The sequence below is a fragment of the Oncorhynchus nerka genome, linkage group LG12 (genome assembly GCF_034236695.1).
Source record: "Oncorhynchus nerka isolate Pitt River linkage group LG12, Oner_Uvic_2.0, whole genome shotgun sequence".
Taxonomy (NCBI): Eukaryota; Metazoa; Chordata; class Actinopteri; order Salmoniformes; family Salmonidae; genus Oncorhynchus; species Oncorhynchus nerka.
In genome coordinates this window covers 18,492,011-18,512,973 of record NC_088407.1, presented here as the reverse complement: position 1 = coordinate 18,512,973, position 20,963 = coordinate 18,492,011, and the positions used below count along the sequence as shown (strand labels likewise).

The window sequence follows — 20,963 nt, the reverse complement described above, 5'->3', positions numbered from 1 at the left end:
GGTAAACATTGTCCAGCAACCCTGGAGCAATTGAGGTGAAGTGCCTTGCTCAAGGGCATAGCAACAGATTTTTCACCTCGTTGGCTCCCGTATTTGAACCAGAGGCTTATCGGCTATTGGCCCAACACTCTAATCTCGGGACTACCTGGCGCCGATAAGCATTTAAGGCTATTTTTCATACACCAGAATCATATTTTGACAATAACATGTTTCAAACAACATATTTCATTATAATTCTCTTTAATATATTCTCATGGTCATTTTCTAAATCTATGTATTACAACATAACCAATATGGAATAAAAAGTGGTGTGTGAAATAAAAATATGCAAATTATTTTGATATATATAATAACATCATTATATTATATCAAATTATGATATTATATACAATTATTCATAATTTTCTTCTCAGATTTCCATTGAACATAAGGATAAAGTAAACAGAAGAGTGAAAAACAGGTTGTTCGTGTTGCAAAGGCACATTTGGGCAGTGGTTGTTGTAGGAGTCTGTTTCTGTGTTGCTTGTTGGAGGCACATTGGTGCAATACTGGAACTTGTGCGTGTGTTACTTGAACAGGCACAACAGTGGTTAATGTACAATACTGCATGTCACTCATCCTGAAGGCACATTGGTGTGTGTGTTACTTGTACAGGCTGAGCTCGGGGCTGTGGTAGAGACACATGTAGGAGTCACACAGCAGCCGGCGAGCGGACTCTCTCAAGGAGGCGGGGTCTAGCCTGCCCAGCTCCTCCGCCGATAGGCTGAGGTAGCGGCCCACCTCTGGACACGCCCTCACCTGGGGAATGTTGAAACCGTTCTCCCCGCCTGGCCGTAACCATGGAAACAGAACATGGTAACTATTATGGGATGTCACAATCATATAAATTAAGAGTTTCATGGTTTCGGGGGCTATTTGAGATTTGCAGTACTGCAGATTTGCATTTGCCCTGTAATCAGGGAGTGATTCAGATCTGGAACACCAGGTGAGTAGACTCTCTGGCCAATCAATTGACTAACAGGAAGAAATGAAAATTAGCTGCAGGCCTTAAGGCCCCTTTTTAAAGTTGACATCTCTCACCTTCCCTGTCGGCCATACTGTCAAAGAATAGCCAGTCGTTGGGGCGGGGTCCGTGCTTGACGAAGCTCACGTAGTGGCTGGTCTCGATGCACGTCACAGCAAAGAGAGCCAATCGCTGACGAGTTCCATGCAGTGGGCCGGTCCATGGACCCCCAGCCACACCCACCTGACACGGACTGTGGGATTGGCGCTTCTTGTGGATGTGCACCTAATGGAAGGATGGAGGGAGAAAGAGAAAGGGAGACAGAGGATATTGGTACTGCAGTGTGTAGATGTAAGGGACTTTTGATGGAACTTTGAGAGCTGTACTATAGGTAATAATGGTGTGCTATGGTTACCTGAGTGTTGCAGGTGTGGCAGTACTGTTTGAGACGACCAGGTGTGATGTCCAAGTCGTCATAACACTCTAGACACTCCCATTCTGCTACTGCCTGGCAAATACTGCACTGTCTGAGAGCTAGAGAGAGGGGGGAGGAGAGAGAGACAGCGGGAGGGAGAAATAGAGAGGAAGAAATTGCAATAGGGGGAGGGAGAGAGAGAGTGATGAGAGTGAAGAGAAAGAGAGAGAAAGCATTAAATAGGTCATCAACAGGAAACCCGCCCGATAAAATGTCCTCATGTTTTAACATAGCAGGGTTCTTACCAGACGTACACCAAACATTAGGAACACAATCCTAATATTGAATTGTACTCCCTTTACCCTCAAAACAGACTCAATTGGTTGGGGCATAGACTCTGCAAGGTGCTGAAAGCGTTCCACAGGGATGCTGGTCCAAGGTGACTCCAATACTTTCCACAGTTGTGTCAAGTTGGCTGGATGTCCTTCGAGTGGTGGACCATTCTTGATACACATGGGAAACTGTAATGTGAAAAACTCAGTAGCGTTGCCGTTCTTGACACTAACCGGTGTACCTGGCACCTACTACCATACCCCGTTCAAAGGAACTAAAATATTTTGTCTTGCCCATTCACCCTCAGAGTGGCACACATACACAAGCCATGCCTCAATTGTCTCAAGACTTCAAAATCCTTTTTTAACCTGACTCCTCCCCTTCATCTACACGGATTGAAGTGGATTTAACAAGTGACATCAATAAGGGATCACAGCTTTCACCTGGATTCACCTGGTCAGTCTGTAATGGAAAGAACAGGTGTTCTTAAAGTGTTTTGTACACTCAGTGTACATTTTCATATATGAGTTTATATTGGAATCATCCAATGGCATTGAGGAATACACCACTTCAGTCACCGGCTTCATCAATAAGTGCATCGATGACGTCCCCCCCACAGTGACTGTACATACATATCCCAACCAGAAGCCATGGATTACAGGCATCATCCACATCGAGCTAAAGGCTAGAGCTGCTGCTTTCAAGGAGCCGTAGCCTAATCTGGACGCTTATAAGAAATCCCGCTATGCCCTCAGACGAACCATCAAACAAGCAAAGCAGGATTACAGGATTAAGATTCAATCCTACTACACCGGCTCTGACGCTTGTCTGATGTGTCAGGTCTTGAAAACTATTAATGACTACAAAGGGAAACCCAGACGCGAGCTGCCCAGTGACGCGAGCCTACCAGACGAGCTAAATGCCTTTTATGCTCGCTTCGAGGCAAGCAACACTGAAGCATGCACGAGAGCACCAGCTGTTCTGGATGATTGAGTGATAACGCTCTCGGTAGCCGATGTGAACAAAACCTTTAAACAGGTCAACATTTACAAAGCCGCTGGGCCAGATGGATTACCAGGACATGTACTCAAAGCATGCGTGAACCAACTGACAAGTGTCTTCACTGACATTTTCAACCTCTCCCTGACCAAGTCTATAATACCAACATGTTTCAAGCAGACCACCGGGTACACAAGGAAGCAAAGGTAACCTGCTTAAATTATTACTGCCCCGTGGCACTCACATTGGTAGTCATGAAGTGCTTTCAAAGGCTGGTCATGGCTCACAACAGCATCCTCCCAGACACCCTAGACCCACTCCAATTCACATAACGCCCCAACAGATCCACAGATGACTCAATCGCACTCCACACTGCCATTTCTCACCTGGACAAAAGTAACGCCTATGTGAGAATGCTGTTCATTGACTACAGCTCAGCGTTCAACCCCATAGTGCCCACGAAGTGAGTTAGTTAACCTCACTAGGGTAGGGGGCACTATTTTTACCTCCGGATGAAAAGCGTGCCCAAAGTAAACTGCCTGTTACTCAGGCCCAGAAGCTTATGCATATAACTAGTAGATTTAGATAGAAAACTCTCTAACGTTTTCAAAACAGTTCAAATAATGTCTGTGAGTATAACATAACTGATATGGCAGGCGAAAACCTGAGAAAAATCCATCCAGGAAGTGGGATTTTTTTATGTTTGTACTTTTCCACTGACTGCCTATACAATATCCCATGATTTAAGACTCAGATTGCACTTCCTATGGCTTCCACTAGAGGTTAACAGTCTTTAGAAATTGTTCAGGCTTGTATTCTGAAAAATGAGAGAGTAAGACCTATCTGAGTGAGTGGATAGTGGAAAGTCCCCAGACCTGTTTACTGCGCACGACCGGAAGCGCACCTTTCTTGTTTTTCTTTAACAGTGGGGCAAAAAAAGTATTTAGTCAGCCACCAATTGTGCAAGTTCTCCCACTTAAAAAGACGAGAGAGGCCTGTAATTTTCATCATAGGTACACTTCAACTATGAGGTTTTTTGATATAAAGAGGGACTTTATCGAACAAAACTAAAATTTATTGGGTAACTGGGAGTCTTGTGAGTGCAACCATATGAAGATCATCAAAGGTAAGTGATTAATTTTATTGCTATTTCTGACTTTTGTTACGCCTCTACTTGGCTGGTAACTGTTTGTAATGTTTTGTGTGCTGGGCGCTGTGCTGTCCTCAGATAATCGCATGGTATGTTTTCGCCGTAAAGCCTTTTTGAAATCTGACACAACGGTTGGATTAACAAGAAGTTCATCTTTAAGCCAATGTATAACACTTGTATGTTTTTTGAATTTTTGTTATGAGCATTTCTGTTTTTGAATTTGGCGCTCTGCAATTTCACCGGATGTTGGCCAGGTGAAATTCCCTAGAGAGGTTAAGGACTCTGGGACTAAACACCTCCCTCTGCAACTGGATCTTGGACTTCCTGACGGGCCACCCCCAGGTGGTAAGAGTAGGCAACAATACGTCTGCCACACTGATCCCCCTCAGAGGTGTGTACTTAGTCCCCTCCTGTATTCCCTGTTCACCCACGACTGCGTGGCCAAACACGACTCGAACACCATCATTACGTTATCTGACGACACAACAGTGGTAGGCCTGATCACTGACAACGATGAGACGGCCTATAGGGAGGAGGTCAGAGTACTGGCACTGTGGTGCCAGGACAACAACCTCTCCCTTAATGTGAGCAAGACAAAGCAGCTGATCGTTGACTACAGGAAAAGATGGGCCGAACAGGCCCCCAATAACATCGACGGGGCTGTAGTAGAGCGGGTCGAGAGTTTCAAGTTCCTTGGTGTCCACATCACCAACGAACTATAATGGTCCAAACATACCAAGATAGTCGTGAAGAGAGCACGACAAAACCTTTTCCCCCCTCAGGAGACTTGGATTTGGCATGGGTCCTCAGATCCTCAAAAGGTTCTACAGCTGCACCAGAGAGCATCCTGACCATTGCATCACCGCCTGGTATGGCAACTGCTCGGCATCTGACCGTGAGGCGCTACAGAGGGTAGTGCAAACAGCCCAGTACATCACTGGGGCCAAGCTCCCTGCCATCTAGGACCGATATAAAATATAGGCACCCAAGTTATAGACTGTTTTCTCTGCTACCACACGGCAAGCGGCACCGGAGCACCTAGTCTAGGACCAAAAGGCTCCTCAACAGCTTCTACCTCCAAGCCATAAGACTGCTGAACAATTCATGAAATTGCCACCGGACAATTTACATTGACCCCCCTCTCCCTTTTGTACACTGCTGCTACTCGCTGTTTGCTTGTTACCTATGCATAGTCACTTCGCCCGCACCTACATGAACAGATTACCTCAACTAGTCTGTAACCCTGCACACTGACTCAGTACCGGTGCCCCCTGTAATATAGCCTCGTTATTGATATTCTTATTGTGTTACTTTTTATTATTGCTTTTTATTTTAGTCTACTTGGTAAATATTTTCTTCTTCTTGAACTGCACTGTTGGTTAAGGGCTCGTAAGTAAGCATTTCACGGTAAAGTCTACACTTGTTGTATTTGGCGTATGTGACAAATAAAGTTTGATTTGACATTGACTCTGTACCGGTACCCCCTGTATATAGCCCCGCTATTGTTATTTACTGCTTCTCTTTAATCATTTGTTATTCTTATCTCTTTTTTTGTAGGTATTTTCTTAAAACTGCATTGTTTGTTAAGGGCTTGTAAGTAAGCATTTCACCGTAAGGTCTACACCGGAACCCTCAGTGACAAATATATGTGACAAATAACATTTAATTTGATATATCAGAATCCGCAATTTGGCAGTACGCCCAGACCTTGTTTTGAGAACGAACAAAAGATATCTCAGTTTCAAGGTCTCATCTTAGAGAGAAGACTCGTGAGGTGTTGGTCTGTCACATGAATGAAACAAAATGGTAATGAAATTAATTATGCAAATATAACTTGTCTGTGTATAGTCATATAGAAGATAACTGCTGGGACTGCCCAGGCAGAGCTCCTGATTGACATGTGTACTATGGTGCATTGAGTTGGTTGGAACCTCTCCAGCGTGCTGACAATAAACAATGATTCATTAAGAATTTCCATGACAATATCTTTGGTTCTTACTGTCATCCAGCAGGTCTGTGATGTCGATGGTGAGTGAAGGCAAGATGGCGTCAAACATCTTGAAGTCCTTCCCAAACCTAGGCATGAGGAGGGGGAGGCAGGAAGGGGCCTGGCGGAGGGGAGAGTCAATCCATTAACACATCAACGTAGAGTTTGTTTGTGTATCTACTATGTCGTCTTGTGTTGTTACCTCAGCAAACTTTAGTCCCGCGTGGAGAAAAGATGTCTCTAACAGAGTCTGAACACTGGCCACCCTCATGAGTACTGCAGGGGAGGAGAGAGGGATGGGACTGAGGGACGGAGACAGAGGGACAGGGGAAGAGGGAGAGAGGGGAACGGATGGAGGGAAGAGCTGGTAGAGGTGACACTCCTGAGGCTGCTGATTCTGTGTCACTGACCTGAAAGGAACAAGGGGGAGCAGGAGAGAAAGTGTCTGTAAGAAAGAATAAGAGAACGAGATAGGGGGGGGGAGAGAAAGAGAGGGAGGGGAAGGAGAGAAAGTATACCTGATCTTCAGAAGAGGTTCAACCCGGAGGAGCTGGAAAAGCTTGTTGAGGAACTCTTCTGGGTCTGACAGAAAGAAGACAGACGTGTTTAAAAACACTCACCACCAATGTTCCTTCAAATATCAGCCTGCGCAGAGTGGCACGAAATTCAACTTTACTCAACTTTCTAGAGTTAAATAACACTATCAACATTTCCCCTGAACACAGTCCCTTTCTCTCCCTCTCCATCCTACTGACACGGGCGGAGAGACAGATGGACAGACAGCCAAACACCCTCTCCCACGGACAGACGGACTCACGGACGGACACACACACACACACCTTTCTCCTGGTTGGTGAAGCCTGTGTCACTACTCTCAGCCTCCAGTAGTCTTCTCAGGGCCATGGTTTTACTGGCACATACATAGCCAAACCTGAAAGATACACACATAGCCAAGTACATTCATAAAAGCTATTCAAATTCACTATATAAATACAAAGTGACACTGATCTACAACAGAACAATTTAAATCACAATATATGCCTATACATAAACATCCATTGTGAAGGAACACACACACACACACCTGCGTAGGGGGTTGACTATCTCACAGCGAAGCAGGTCCTGGGCTTGGCTGCAGTGGGGGCCGTCTGAGGGGTTCGAGGGCCACAGCAACACCCAGTCTACTGAACTGCAGCACGAAAACAGACTGAGGGGGAGAGAGATGGGGGAGGGGAAGAAAATAGTTTAATTAACATGAATGCATCCAGCATTCCTTCTAGTTTAAAAAACAACCTTAGATTCGACATGATAACATTGCCCAATTTGACATTTTTGCACACACAAAAAAGCATTTGACTACATTATCTAATCCTTAATTCGGTTCTATCGGAGTGTTCCGGTTCTAACTGAGGGTTCCGGTTCTAACTGAGGGTTCCGGTTCTCAACATCCTATTACATAACTGAATAACAATTATTGACTTAATAATATCACAAACAGGACGGAGGGAGAATGCCAGCGTATGGTCACCTGAATAGTGAGGCGTCCAGGTAGCAGGAGTTGAGGTGGCCTTGGATGCCTCTCTTACAGCCCTGGTACATATCTCTGGCCTCGTCCCCCTGGACTGGAGGGGTGTGCTCCTCGACGCGCTCACTGCCCCACTCGGCAAACGCTGGTGGTTGGATTGGTCATCATGTTACATGGTATGGAGACACACACGCATGCACACACACTCAGAGACAAAAATGTGCCACACACACACGCAAACCCTCGGACGGATGTAACTCATCCCTGCTGAAACTACGGCTTCTGGGATGGAGAGAGCAGGAGGCCAAGAAAACAGAGACTCAACGGGGCGGGAAAAGGAACAGAAGGGAGAGAGCCGAGAGGCACCGCAGCTAGCAGAAAGAGGAGGAGGCAGCTAGGACTGTTTCGGTGACCGTATTACCGCCATACCGGCGGTCACGAGTTGTGACGGCAGTGAAATTTCACGTGACTATAGTCACGGTAATTAGGCTTCTCCAAGCTGTGATGCTGATGATGGTCATTAGTAGCCTACCAAACTTGCTAACTGGTACTCAGCACTCTACTGTCCCTCTAATCACTCTGACATCAATGCAAATCTAATCAAACACTTCATGGGAGCCCATGAGCTCATGTTGCGCAACATTTCTATAAGCTATTAAATTGTGTGAGAAAACAGAGTGATGGCATCTATTAAAAAGAGGAGGATCACATCAGCTTTCTATAGGCCAGGCCAGGTATTCCCAAACTGGGGTACGTGCAATGTCGTCTGAGGTACGCCAAATAAAAATGTGATTCACATAATATATATATATAATATTCCCTCCCCCCACACATTTTCAAACAGTGCATTTATATTTTCCAACGGGGCTATACATTTGGGTGAGGTTTTTTTCCCTCACCTGAATAGCCTTGTTTCACTGCCAAAAATAAAATTGGTGGTCAAGATGTGTTGGTATCTGTACTGATGGCGCAAAAGCCATGACAGGGAGACATAGTGGAGTGGTAACATGCTTGCAAGCAGTTGCTCCCGACGCCACTTGGGTACACTGCAGCATTCACCGAGAGGCTCTTGCTGCCAAGGGAATGCCTGACAGCTTGAAAGATGTTTTGGACACTACAGTTAAAATGGTTAACTTTGTTAAAGCAAGGCCTCTGAACTCTCGTGTATTTTCTGCATTATGCAATGATATGGGCAGCGACCATGTAAAGCTTTTACAACATACAGAAAGAAGTGCGCTGTAATCAAGGGGGAAAGTATTTAAACTTTTTTTGAATTGAGAGACGAGCTTAACGTTTTCTTTACTGACCATAATTTTCACTTGTCTGACTGCTTGCATGATGACGAGTTTCCTCACACGACTGCCTATCTTTTCCCTCGCCTGAATGATCTGAATCTAGGATTACAGGGAATCTCCGCAACTATATTCAACGTGCGGGACAAAATTGAGGCTATGATTAAGAAGTTGGAGCTCGTTTCTGTCTGCATTAACAAGGACAACACACAGGTCTTTCCATCATTGTATGATTTTTGGGTGTGCAACTGAACTCAAGCTTACGGACAATGTCAAACATGATGAAGCGAAGCACCTGAGTGAGCTGGGTGCGCACTTACGCAGATACTTTCCCGAAACGAACGACACAAAGAACTGGATTCGTTATCTCTTTCATGCCCTGCCTTCAGTCCATTTACCGATATCTGAACAAGATAGCCTCATCGATATTGCAACAAGCCGTTCTGTGAAAATGGAATTTAATCAGAAGCCACTGCCAGATTTCTGGATTGAGAGAGTTTCTTGCAATGGCAAATTGCGCTATTAAGACACTGATGCCCTTTGCAACCACGTACCTATATGAGAGTGAATTCTCGGCCCTCACGAGCATGAAAACTAAATACAGGCACAGATTATTTGTGGAAAATGATTTAAGACTGAGACTCTCTCCAATACAACCCAACATTTCAGAGTTATGTGCATCCTTTCAAGCACACCCTTCTCATTAACCTGTTGTGAGTTATTCACCATATTTGATGAACAAATAAGGTTTTATATGCAAGATGGCTAAATAAAGAGCAAAATGATTGATTATTATTATTATATTACTATTTGTGCCCCGAGATCTTTGAGCTCTTTGTCACTTCCCACAGGCTGGGTTGTGGCAAAAACTCACACTCATTCTTATGTTTAATACATGTATTGTATAGTGTGTGTATGGCAGGCTTACAATGATGGCAAAAAAACAATATTTGAGAGTGCACTGACCCTGGTGCTAGAGGGGTACGCAGCTGGAGGTTGAATGTTTGAAGGGGTATGGGACTATAAATATTTTGGGAACCACTGGGTTAGGTCTACTATATTTATTTCTAAACTTTCCTAATATTAAGTACATTTCTTCTCTTTGCAACAGTATATAACCTACCTGGCTGGCATGAAAATAAACCACGGGGGAAAGCAACCTCCATTTGCTATTTAAGTGCATAGATGACATGTATTTTCCCCCCTCTATCCCTGTTTCGAAACATAACACATTTCACACATATGTAATTTAGTATATGTAAAGACATGATTAAATCAAGAATAGTGTGATGAGTGACAATATTAGCCTATCACTTGTGAATGACGCCCAACTTACGGCAAGAAACAATGCCTTTTTTAAAATAATATTTTTATCATAGGCCGCCCATCTCATGTAGCCAAGCCCATAAGCCTACATGTTTTGATAAGGTTTGTAATCACAATGAAAGTGACCAAATTACTTTTTTAAAGGAAGCACATTAAATCTGCCTAGAAGGCCAGCATCCCGGAGTCGCCACTTCACTGTTGACAATGAGACTGGCGTTTTGCGGGTACTATTTAATGAAGCTTCCAGTTGAGGACTTGTGAGGCGTCTGTTTCCTCTGGGTTGAGAGCTAGGGTATTCACAAGATAAGTAGAGTCTTTGTATAGGGCTGTGCTTGAATAAATACAGGTGGTGTACTTCCTCTCAAGGGGCCACTGACCGAAATAGACCCGATGGTTTCCTCTCTTGGTAACTGTGTGGTTCATGCTTGGCATGTGTATGAAAATGTCTTAGGTGTGAATATACCTCTTCCGTCCCGTAGGACACTAGGTCCCGTTAGGGTGGGTAACTTCAGGTTCACAGGTGAACGGTTCGTGACGCGCACCCATGGGTGTAAAACTAAAAACAGTTGCAGAGAGGAGAAACTATACTGTCCCTCTAGTTCCCCTGGTCTTATGCTTCCCCTGGTTGCCCTACCCCGGAGTTGGACGACCGGCTGAGTGCTTTTTAACAAAAAAAGGTTTCTCCCACTCCAGCTGTCATCCGGACTGGGCTGGAAGGGCGGCACCTGTAGGTCATAGACCTGAAGCAGTGGGAACCTAGGCTAGCTCATTCATCTCAAGGGAGTGGCGTGAGTCAGGCAAGACAACACACACACACACACACACAGATAACACACCTATGGAGTTGCAGCGCTCCACCTGATTGACCGGTGTCTCAGGGGCAGGGAATCTGGAATCCCGCCTGCAGTTCTGGAGTTTGACGAACAGCCCCTTGTTGGCAGGGCAACGGAAGTGGCGTTCGCCAAGGTAACTGCCGTCTGTTCCAGCGGTCAGTTCCTGGTCCTGAGAAAGGAAAGTAAGCAGATAAATATGTTACGAACACACACTAGACATTTTTTTTGTTTTTAAGGGTGCCTTAGTTGAAAATGCTTGAATACCGCTGCTTTACAACGTTGTCATACACTGATTGACTTGACACTGACACAATTACAGAGTTGATGGAATTACAGGGAGTTGATGACACACAGTGACAGTGTTGACAGTGTTACCGTACCAGCTCAATTCCTGACACCAATTGTGAAACTCCAATGATTCGTCCAATCCAACGAATCACTCCAAAAAGGGGTGGGTCATTCACCTCCACCATGGACCCCACCTCCAACTCAACCTCCAATCCCGCGTCTCCGTTCTCCTCAGCGTCCAATCCGTCACCTCGACCCGGAGAGAGGGGACCGGGCGAACCGTTCAAGAGCTGTGGTTGGTCGGTGGCGGTCGGGGAGGGCAGGGTTGGGGGTTTGATGGTGGGAGGGGTTGGGGGAAGGGGGTGAGGTTTCGTGAAAGGTTTGGGGCTGGGGAGGGGTGGAGGTTTTAAGGCCAGTTTGGCTGAGAGGAGTTGGGGGCATCAGAGCGATCTTTGGGGTGGAGGCAGGTGAGGATACAGGAGCTGGTGGTTGGGTGGGTTTGAGGACCGGTTTGGGGTTCTGGAGGGGAGGAGTGTGGCGGCGTGACCTTGGTTCTGCGGGGGGGTCAGTAGAGGTCAACGGTCAAACACAGCACACAATTCAAAGCCCGGTAGGAGGAAAATTAAAGACAATCAGGGGTAAAGGAAGGGAGGACGTCAGTCATCTAACAGTCATGATTTTCCACAACGTTTTGTTTTCCAATTACACCCTCTCTCATAACTGTCATAATAGTAACTCAACAGTAAACCAAACAGGATCTGTGATCTGCCGTAACATTTGAACCAGGGAGTGACGTACCAGGGGACACCTTGGAGATGGGTAGCAGGCAACCATACAGAGAAGAGGAGATGGAGCACAACTTCTCTCCTTTATATGAACCATCCCAGTTACCAACCGCATTGTCCTGCGTATAAACAAACTGATTAGCGCAAATATACAGGAAACATTGACTGTTAGATGAAGAATTTGGCCTAAATATGTGTGAATGTTATCCACAAAACACTGTATTTTGGGTGTCTTAATACACAATAATGACTATAAAATCTAAAATGTGTATAATCACACAGATTGTATTTTTATATACAGCCGCACCCTCCAGCAGTAATACTGACCAGCAGGATTCCTACGAACACCCCAGTGGAGGTCCGTCCAGGCAGGGCCCCACAGAACCTCACCTCTCCCCCATGGACAGTATCCTCCAGAGGGAAGCACACCCTGTGGCCCACCTGGAAGGGAGGTGGGGAGCTGGGGTTTCGAGCCAGGACTGGGACTGGGGCCAGGCTGGGAGACGATTCGGCCGTTCTAGCAATGATGTTACCAATGGGGGGTTGAGGTTGAGGAGGAAGAGCGTTGATGTGATGGTCGTCATTGGCACGGGACCAGCGTCGTAGCCTAATCTGATTGGCCGGTAGGAAGAGGGCGGAGGCTTCGGGACAGGTAAAGAGCTGGTGGCCTTTGTAAGAACCATTACTGTTGCCTCTACCCACTGCTGAGTCCTGAGAGAGAGAGAGAGAGAGAGACAGAGAGCGAGAAAGCTAGACCCGAGTCATTTGACAATTTTGGTAACTACTGTGTGACAGTGGCTAACTAAAATACAAGTAAAATGATTTTCAAGACAATCATCAAAGAGTGAAAGTTTGTTGTTATGATCTGTTGTCTATAGCTAAAAACACCACATTAGCAACAATACCTTCAGCTGCACCCCAAACAACACAGCAGTACTTCCTCTGGTCAGCGGTCCTCGATACCTCAGCTCCGCCTCCGCCAGCTCTCCTGGTTGGCCCATCTGGACATAGAGGGGGGTGCCTAGGGGCAAGGCAGCCAATCGGTAAAGTTGCTTGGGGTTAATGAGCAAATTGAGGCGGGACTCTGGATCAGATACAGGCTCCAATAGGCCGGTCAGGTCGGTGGGGACTTCTATAAGCAGCTGTTTGTCAATCTTTACCATACAACCATAGTCTAACACCTGAGGGAGAGAGAAAGAAATGAGAGGAGTGTATAACTTGTCAATCTTCAGCTGCTTGACAGTCTTGACATACTGGCATTGTCAAATACCTGATGGAGAGCGAGAGAGAGAAAGAGAGAGCGAGACAGAGGGTGGTGGGGGACAAGGAGAGAGAGGAGGCGCGCGAGAGAGAGGGAGAGAGAGAGGGAGGGAGAGAGAGAGAGAGAGAGAGAGAGAGAGGAGAGCGAGAGAGGGATGGAGGGTGGTGGGAGACAAGGACAAAGAGAGTGCAGAGAAAGAGGGAGGGAGAGCAGAGAAAGAAAGAGGAAGAGAAGAGAGAATATTCAAACACAAGGAAGAGAGAAGACAGGCGTGATAAAGTATTCATTCCTTTTCTTACCTTTACCCACAGTTGGTCGCCCCTGCTCCTTCCCCCCTCTTGCTCCTGACAGAGGTTCCCGCGTAGCAGTCGGATGGTACCTTCCAACTGGTCCTGAATCTTTAGGTTGGAGACCACCAAGTACATCTTTGGGGGTTGCCGTCTCTTGTGGTCCTGGGCCCCAGACATTGTGCTGTGAGTATGTGTCCTCAGTTGAGTAAGCTCACCTATCCATCAGCCCCAATCTGTGTGAATAGAGCAGGTGGGTGTATCTCGTGGCATTGATGGTGCGGTCACTAAATGGCACAACATAGCCTCAAAAAGGTAGATTATAAACTAGTTATAAAACATAACCTGCACATTTTACCATAACCTAATCTCGGACCAGAGCTGAATCTCGCGTGAATGTAGTTACATGATATTGGGCGTCTAGCAGATGTATGCTTATGGCTAGAAAGGATCCAGTTTTTGTCAGATTAGACTTTCCCCAATAGGTAGGGAGAATTGACGTAGCTGTTAGGGGAATCAAGCTAAAATATATATATACTTTTGACGTAAATTTGACAAAAGCTGGAATCCTTCTAGCCATAACTCTACAACAGCCCACATCGCAATGTTGAACATGTCTGGTAGCTACGGTCACGCTACCTGACGATTCTGACGCTTTACTAAATTAGCTACCAAAACGAGTCATTCTACCTCACAAACCATGACGAATAGGAAACAGGTGCCATATCGGTTCAAAACTCGACTGAAACGAATATATTTACACATTATTTGACAGTTAATAATAACAACACTTACCAATTTCACCAACTTTTAGATCAACCAAAACTTTCATATAACATAACTCACGAAATGTCCCAAAACAGAATGAGGACCAATAACGAGCGAGAAGAGTTTTACATATAAATCGTTCTGGCCAGTCAGAGAGGTCTGTGGGTGTGGCTTAAACAGAGGGGAAATTCCACAGCTCTCAGTTCATGTCGGGAAACTGACGTATCGAGAATAAAAAGGTAGGCCTGGTTCTTTGAGCTTCATGACACTTTATGAGTACGAACTAATAGGCTACACATTATTATAATCTTACTAAAGTAGTAATGCACTAACAGTATTTAAAGAATTTGGTCGCTTAGAAGTAATGACAAAATCTCCCACATCTTAGTTAATTTTTATGTGCATTCATTTATAGTCAAGCATGCTTTTATTATAAAGTAGTTCAGAATAGACAACACATATTAATCTCTTTAATACAAACTCAGTACAAAACAAATAATTAAATTATCAAAAGTTATATTGCATTCTCAGGCCACTAAAGTGGCAGCAGATGGATTCAAAAAGGTGTAGCTATGTGTGAATGTTTCAATACCTTTGGCAGAGAAGCCTACTGGCCAGAACCTCCCCATCCATTGCAGTAACATAACACCATGCTTATTACATGCAGCACCACTTATTTCAAACATCCCATTAAGGGAACCAATCTAGAGTTTCCATATACTCTGTCATTTCCCAAGAAGGCCCTTTCAATGTAATTTCTTGCCTTGAACCAACTCTGTGTGTCTGTCATTAGTAATAAGAGGATGTTGTTAAAGGTCTTTGGGTAGGTGTCTGCCATACACAGATCACACATAGATACATACAGTAAGTAGTACATGAGTAGAGAGTCATTAAAAACACAATGAATAAATTATCACAAATTATCGCCAACAGTCTGGATTGTGGTTTAACCTCTTCAGAAAACAGAAAGGAACCTACTGGAACCAGAAATCGACGCGGGCATTTCTAACACAAAATTGTTTGGTCGGGTGAGTGTTGATGATTGGTTGGAGAGGTCAGAACAGAGGAGCTGATTGGTCAGTCGGTGTTGAATTCCCCCTTGCCGGTGGTGACTCCTCTCTTAGTCACTCCACCTGTAGTGGGATATCTCTCTCTCTCTCTCTCGCTCGTTCGCACGCACGCAGGCAGGCAGGCGTGCGCGCACACACACACACACACACACACACACACACACACACACACACACACACACACACACACACACACACAAAGTTCCCCCAGATATCATACTGTGGTTTGGACCATGGTTTATCCATTTTAAAGAGAACATTAGAACGTGAGTTGGAATGGGGAGATGGTTACAAAGTTAAGGCTCAATCTCTTTTAGTCTTTCCTTGATTCTGTGCATCCTCAACCTTACTGAAGGAGAAGGTCCCTTCCCTCTGACTTTCTTCTCCAATACATTTTGAGAATCAGGCAAGGAGAGACGACAAGGAATCGAGTAAAGATTAAATGAGTCATATTTCCTTGTCCCACTGGCCAGCCAGCCAGACAGACTCAACGATTCGTAGTTTGAAGCTGTTGAAGGAGTGTTGGTTGATGGACTCCAGGTTGTTCTTCAGAGCGATGGCAAACTCTACCATGCTGCGCACATGGCTGTAGGACACATCACAGCCCTACAGAGGGAGACAGAGAACAAGAGAACACTTCCACTCATTGACAAGATTTGATTGGTAAAAACAATGACATGATAAGTGACCTTTCTTTCTCTCATCCAATCACATACAGATCCCTGACTACCTCAGGGAAGAGAGTAAGTAAGGGCATATTTTTTTTTAAGTATTTGAATTCGACCCAGTGAGGCAGAACAGAGCTATCTACAATATATCACAAAAGTGAGTACACCCCTCACATTTTTGTAAATATTTGAGTATATCTTTTCATGTGACAACACTGAAGAAATGACACTTTGCTACAATGTAAAGTAGTGAGTGTGCAGCTTGTATAACGGTGTAAATTTGCTGTCCCCTCAAAATAACTCAACACACAGCCATTAATGTCTAAACCGCTGGCAACAAAAGTGAGTCCACCCCTAAGTGAAAATGTCCAAAGTGGGCCCAATTAGCCATTTCCCTCCCCGGTGTCATATGACTCGTTAGTGTTACAAGGTCTCAGGTGTGAATGGGGAGCAGGTGTGTTAAATTTGGTGTCATTGCTCTCACACTCCCTCATACTGACTGGTCACTGGAAGTTCAACATGGCACCTCATGGCAAAGAACTCTCTGTGGATCTGAAAAAAAGAATTGTTGCTCTACATAAAGATGGCCTGGGCTATAAGAAGATTGCCAAGACCCTGAAACTGAGCTGCAGCACGGTGGCCAAGACCATACAGCGGTTTAACTGGACAGGTCCCACTCAGAACAGGCCTCGCCATGGTCGACCAAAGAAGTTGAGTGCACGTGCTCAGCGTCATATCCAGAGGTTGTCTTTGGGAAATAGACGTATGAGTGCTGCCAGCATTGCTGCAGAGGTTGAAGGGGTGGGGGGTCAGCCTGTCAGTGCTCAGACCATACGCCGTACACTGCATCAAATTGGTCTGCATGGCTGTCGTCCCAGAAGGAAGCCTCTTCTAAAGATGATGCACAAGAAAGCCCGCAAACAGTTTGCTGAAGACAAGCAGACTAAGGACATGGATTACTGGAACCATGTCCTGTGGTCTGATGAGACCAAGATAAACTTATTTGGTTCAGATGGTGTCAAGCGTGTGTGGTGGCAACCAGGTGAGGAGTACAAAGACAAGTGTGTCTTGCCTACAGTCAAGCATGGTGGTGGAGTGTCATGATAACGACCCCAAACACACCTCCAAGACAACCACTGCCTTGCTAAAGACGCTGAGGGTAAAGGTGACGGACTGGCCAAGCATGTCTCCAGACCTAAACCCTATTGAGCATCTGTGGGGCATCTTCAAACGGAAGGTGGAGGAGTGCAAGGTCTCTAACATCCACCAGCTCCGTGATGTCGTCATGGAGGAGTGGAAGAGGACTCCAGTGGCAACCTGTGAAGCTCTGGTGAACTCCATGCCCAAGAGGGTTAAGGCAGTGCTGGAAAATTATGGTGGCCACACAAAATATTGACACTTTGGGCCAATTTGGACATTTTCACTTAGGGGTGTACTCACTTTTGTTGCCAGCGGTTTAGACATTAATGGCTGTGTGTTGAGTTATTTTGAGGGGACAGCAAATTTACACTGTTATACAAGCTGTACACTCACTACTTTACATTGTAGCAAAGTGTCATTTCTTCAGTGTTGTCACATGAAAAGATATACTCAAATATTTACAAAAATGTGAGGGGTGTACTCACTTTTGTGATATACTGTATATACAACCTTTCGCTCTTCCCCTATAGCAGGATTGGTCAGTCCAGCAGCTGCCATGTAGGTACTGCCATGTAGGTACTGCCATGTAGGTACTGCCATGTAGGTACTGCCAATAGTCTTAATCTTCTCCACAGAACAGAACTTTGGCTTTGAGAGAAGCTGCTAGAGACTGAGGGGTTGAGAGAGAAGCTGCTAGAGACAGAGGGGTTGAGAGAGAAGCTGCTAGAGACAGAGGGGCTGAGAGAGAAGCTGCTAGAGACAGAGGGGCTGAGAGAGAAGCTGCTAGAGACAGAGGGGTTGAGAGAGAAGCTGCTAGAGACAGAGGGGTTGAGAGAGAAGCTGCTAGAGACAGAGGGGTTGAGAGAGAAGCTGCTAGAGACTGAGGGGTTGAGAGAGAAGCTGCTAGAGACTGAGGGGTTGAGAGAGAAGCTGCTAGAGACAGAGGGGTTAAGAGAGAAGCTGCTAGAGACAGAGCGGTTGAGAGAGAAGCTGCTAGAGACAGAGGGGTTGAGAGAGAAGCTGATAGAGACTGAGGGGTTGAGAGAGAAGCTGCTAGAGACAGAGGGGCTTAGAGAGAAGCTGCTAGAGACAGGGGTTGAGAGAGAAGCTGCTAGAGACAGAGGGGTTGAGAGAGAAGCTGCTAGAGACAGAGGGGTTGAGAGAGAAGGGGAGGCAGAGAAAGAGAAAGGGTACGTTTGATAACAAACTGTCAGTTCATGGTCAGGTTAGCAGTTGAGGAAAATCTCCAGGCCCTTCTTCCCTTCCGAGTTCCAGACCAAACTCTGAAGTGGGATTCTATTCCCTATAGTTCACTACTTTTGAACCCAGACCCTTTTTATTTAACCTTTATTTAACTAGGCAAGTCAGTTAATTAAGAACAAATTCTTATTTACAATGACGGACTACCCCGGCCAAAGGACGACGCTAGGCTAATTGTGCACTGCCCTATGAGACTCCCAATCACGGTGATACAGCCTTGAATCGAACCAGGGTCTGTAGTGATGCCTCTAGCACTGAGATGCAGTCCTTTAGACTGGGAATCCTGAGTGGCCCTTGTCAAAAGTAGTGCACTATATAGGGAATATTTGTACTTCATCAAAGTCTGAGATGATCTCGTTGAGGAAGTGTAGACACTGCAGTCCATCTCGGTTCACTCTGCGCTCGTTGTAGAAGTCCTTAAACTGGGGTACCGAGACGAACACAACACACACACATTATATTATATAACACTGACACAACCACATTATATATACACACAAAACACGTCATAATGTCATATCACAACCCACAAAGATTATATCATATAACACTGACACAACCACGTTATATATACACACAAAACACGTCATAATGTCATATCACAAAACACACACATTATATAAAAGCACACCCATTATATACACAAACACGTTATATACATGGTTTGGTTGGTCATTTGCATGAAGTGGGCCTATCACCGTTACAGTGTTGCTCGGAGCAGTCAGACTGACCTTCTGTCGTCTCCAGACCTGGCTTCCACTACTATTTAAAATCTTTACGACATTTGCTTTAGCCTGACGGGAGTGCCATGTGGGCATTTGCACTTTTGGGACTTTGGTAATAATTAAATTGCAACAGGCAGCTCAATCGAACTTAAGTATTTTAAATGATTTCAAATTGTACTTGAGTCCGGGTGTCACGTATACTCCCTCTCAGGCCTCGAGGTCATCAGGTTGCTGATTATCCCGCACACCTGTCACCATCGTCTCATGCACCAGCACCTCATGACACTCACCTGGACTCCATCAACTCTTTGATTATCTTCCCTATATATGTCTTTCCTCAGGTGTCATTGACTCTCTTTTCATGTCGGTGCGTTGTTTGTGTTTCGTGTTTTTTTGTTTTGTTAATTTATTAAAACACTCACTCCCTGAACTTGCTTCCCGACTCTCAGCGCACTCGTTACACCAGGTCGCACACACACACACACACACACACACACACACACACACACACACACACACACACACACACACACACACACACACACACACACACACACACACACACACACACACACACACACACACACACTTGCCTGGTTGCGTATGGCCTTTGCCATGAATTTAGATGCTACATGAAGGGGCAGGACATTCTGCAGTAGTAATTTGTTAATGTTCTCCATCTCATCTCTCTCTGTCCTAAACACTGCTCCAGCAGGAACACACGACAGCCCAGTTCACCTGAAGAACGCACACACAGTTTTAAAAAACACACACACGCGGTTTAAACAAACACAATTAAAACACACACACACGGTTTAAACAAACACAATTAAAACACAAACGCATACAGTACAGCTACACACTTGCATGTGCGCGCACACACACACACACACACACACACACACACACACACACATTAAAGCAGAAAGGCATGGGTGTGACTGTCAGGCGTGTGCATACTTTTGGTGAAGTCAGGTGCAGGAGAGCAGAGAATTGTTTCTTACAGGAGAAAGATTACAGACGGACGCAGCTGCATCAAAAACCGTTAACGTTACAAAACACGTAACACACAAACAATATCACACAAAGACATGAGGGGGAACAGAAGAATAAATACATGCAGTGTGATTGGGAAATGTTAACCAGGTGTGTAAAACAAGACAAAACAAATGGATAAATGAAAAGTGGAGCGGCGATGGCTAGAAAGCCGGTGACGTCAACCACCGAACGCCCGGAAGTCGTGACAGTGACAAGCACGCATGCACGTATGAACAGACAGGTGTAATAGAAGATGAACAACAAAACTCCAGCCATGATCTTAGGGTCCTTTAGGACTCCAGGCCTGGGGAAATACAAACACACACTTTGAGCCACCATGTAATAATCCGTATTTCCCTTGTTCTCTCTCCCCCTCTGTGATGTCAGTCTTTTAAAAAACATATTCAAACTCACTTTCCTGAGAGAGAGAGGGAAGGAGAGAGAGGGTTCCACAAACTGGACACACATGTCTGACTCAACCCTGGTTTGAGTTTCATGCCTTTTGTCTGTCACTGTGAGTCCAGATGGTGGAACCCAGACAATAGTTTTGATCTTTTCACTATTATTCTGCAATGTAATAAAATAGTAAAAATAAAGAAAAACCCTTGAATGAGTAGGTGTGTCCAAACTTTTGACTGGTACTGTACATAAACGCATCAATACACACAACAACAGGTTCTAAAACATGCACATTGCAGACACCTCTTCCTTCTTCTTAGAGGTCGTCTCTTCCTTATGTGGGTCGACCACCAGGTAGGTTTTCCTCCCCTTTAGCAGAAAGTCCCAGCTCCCCCCGTCAGTGTCCACTTG

The 20,963-nt window shown here is 45.3% G+C and overlaps 1 protein-coding gene across 1 annotated transcript; it reads right to left on the bottom strand.

Moving 5' to 3' along the window:
• Nucleotides 1-223: 223 nt before the first annotated feature.
• On the bottom strand, nt 224-14,375 carry cyld3 (cylindromatosis (turban tumor syndrome) 3). The gene is given in 17 exon segments (XM_029674198.2): nt 224-827; nt 1,081-1,288; nt 1,419-1,537; nt 5,900-6,008; nt 6,090-6,297; nt 6,406-6,469; nt 6,727-6,818; nt 6,972-7,094; nt 7,416-7,557; nt 10,867-11,032; nt 11,244-11,583; nt 11,585-11,705; nt 11,950-12,055; nt 12,264-12,647; nt 12,842-13,117; nt 13,497-13,720; nt 14,280-14,375. Coding segments are annotated over 16 exon segments (2,811 nt in total). The 5' UTR covers nt 13,665-13,720; nt 14,280-14,375; the 3' UTR covers nt 224-642.
• Between the last annotated feature and the right edge of the window lie 6,588 nt (nt 14,376-20,963).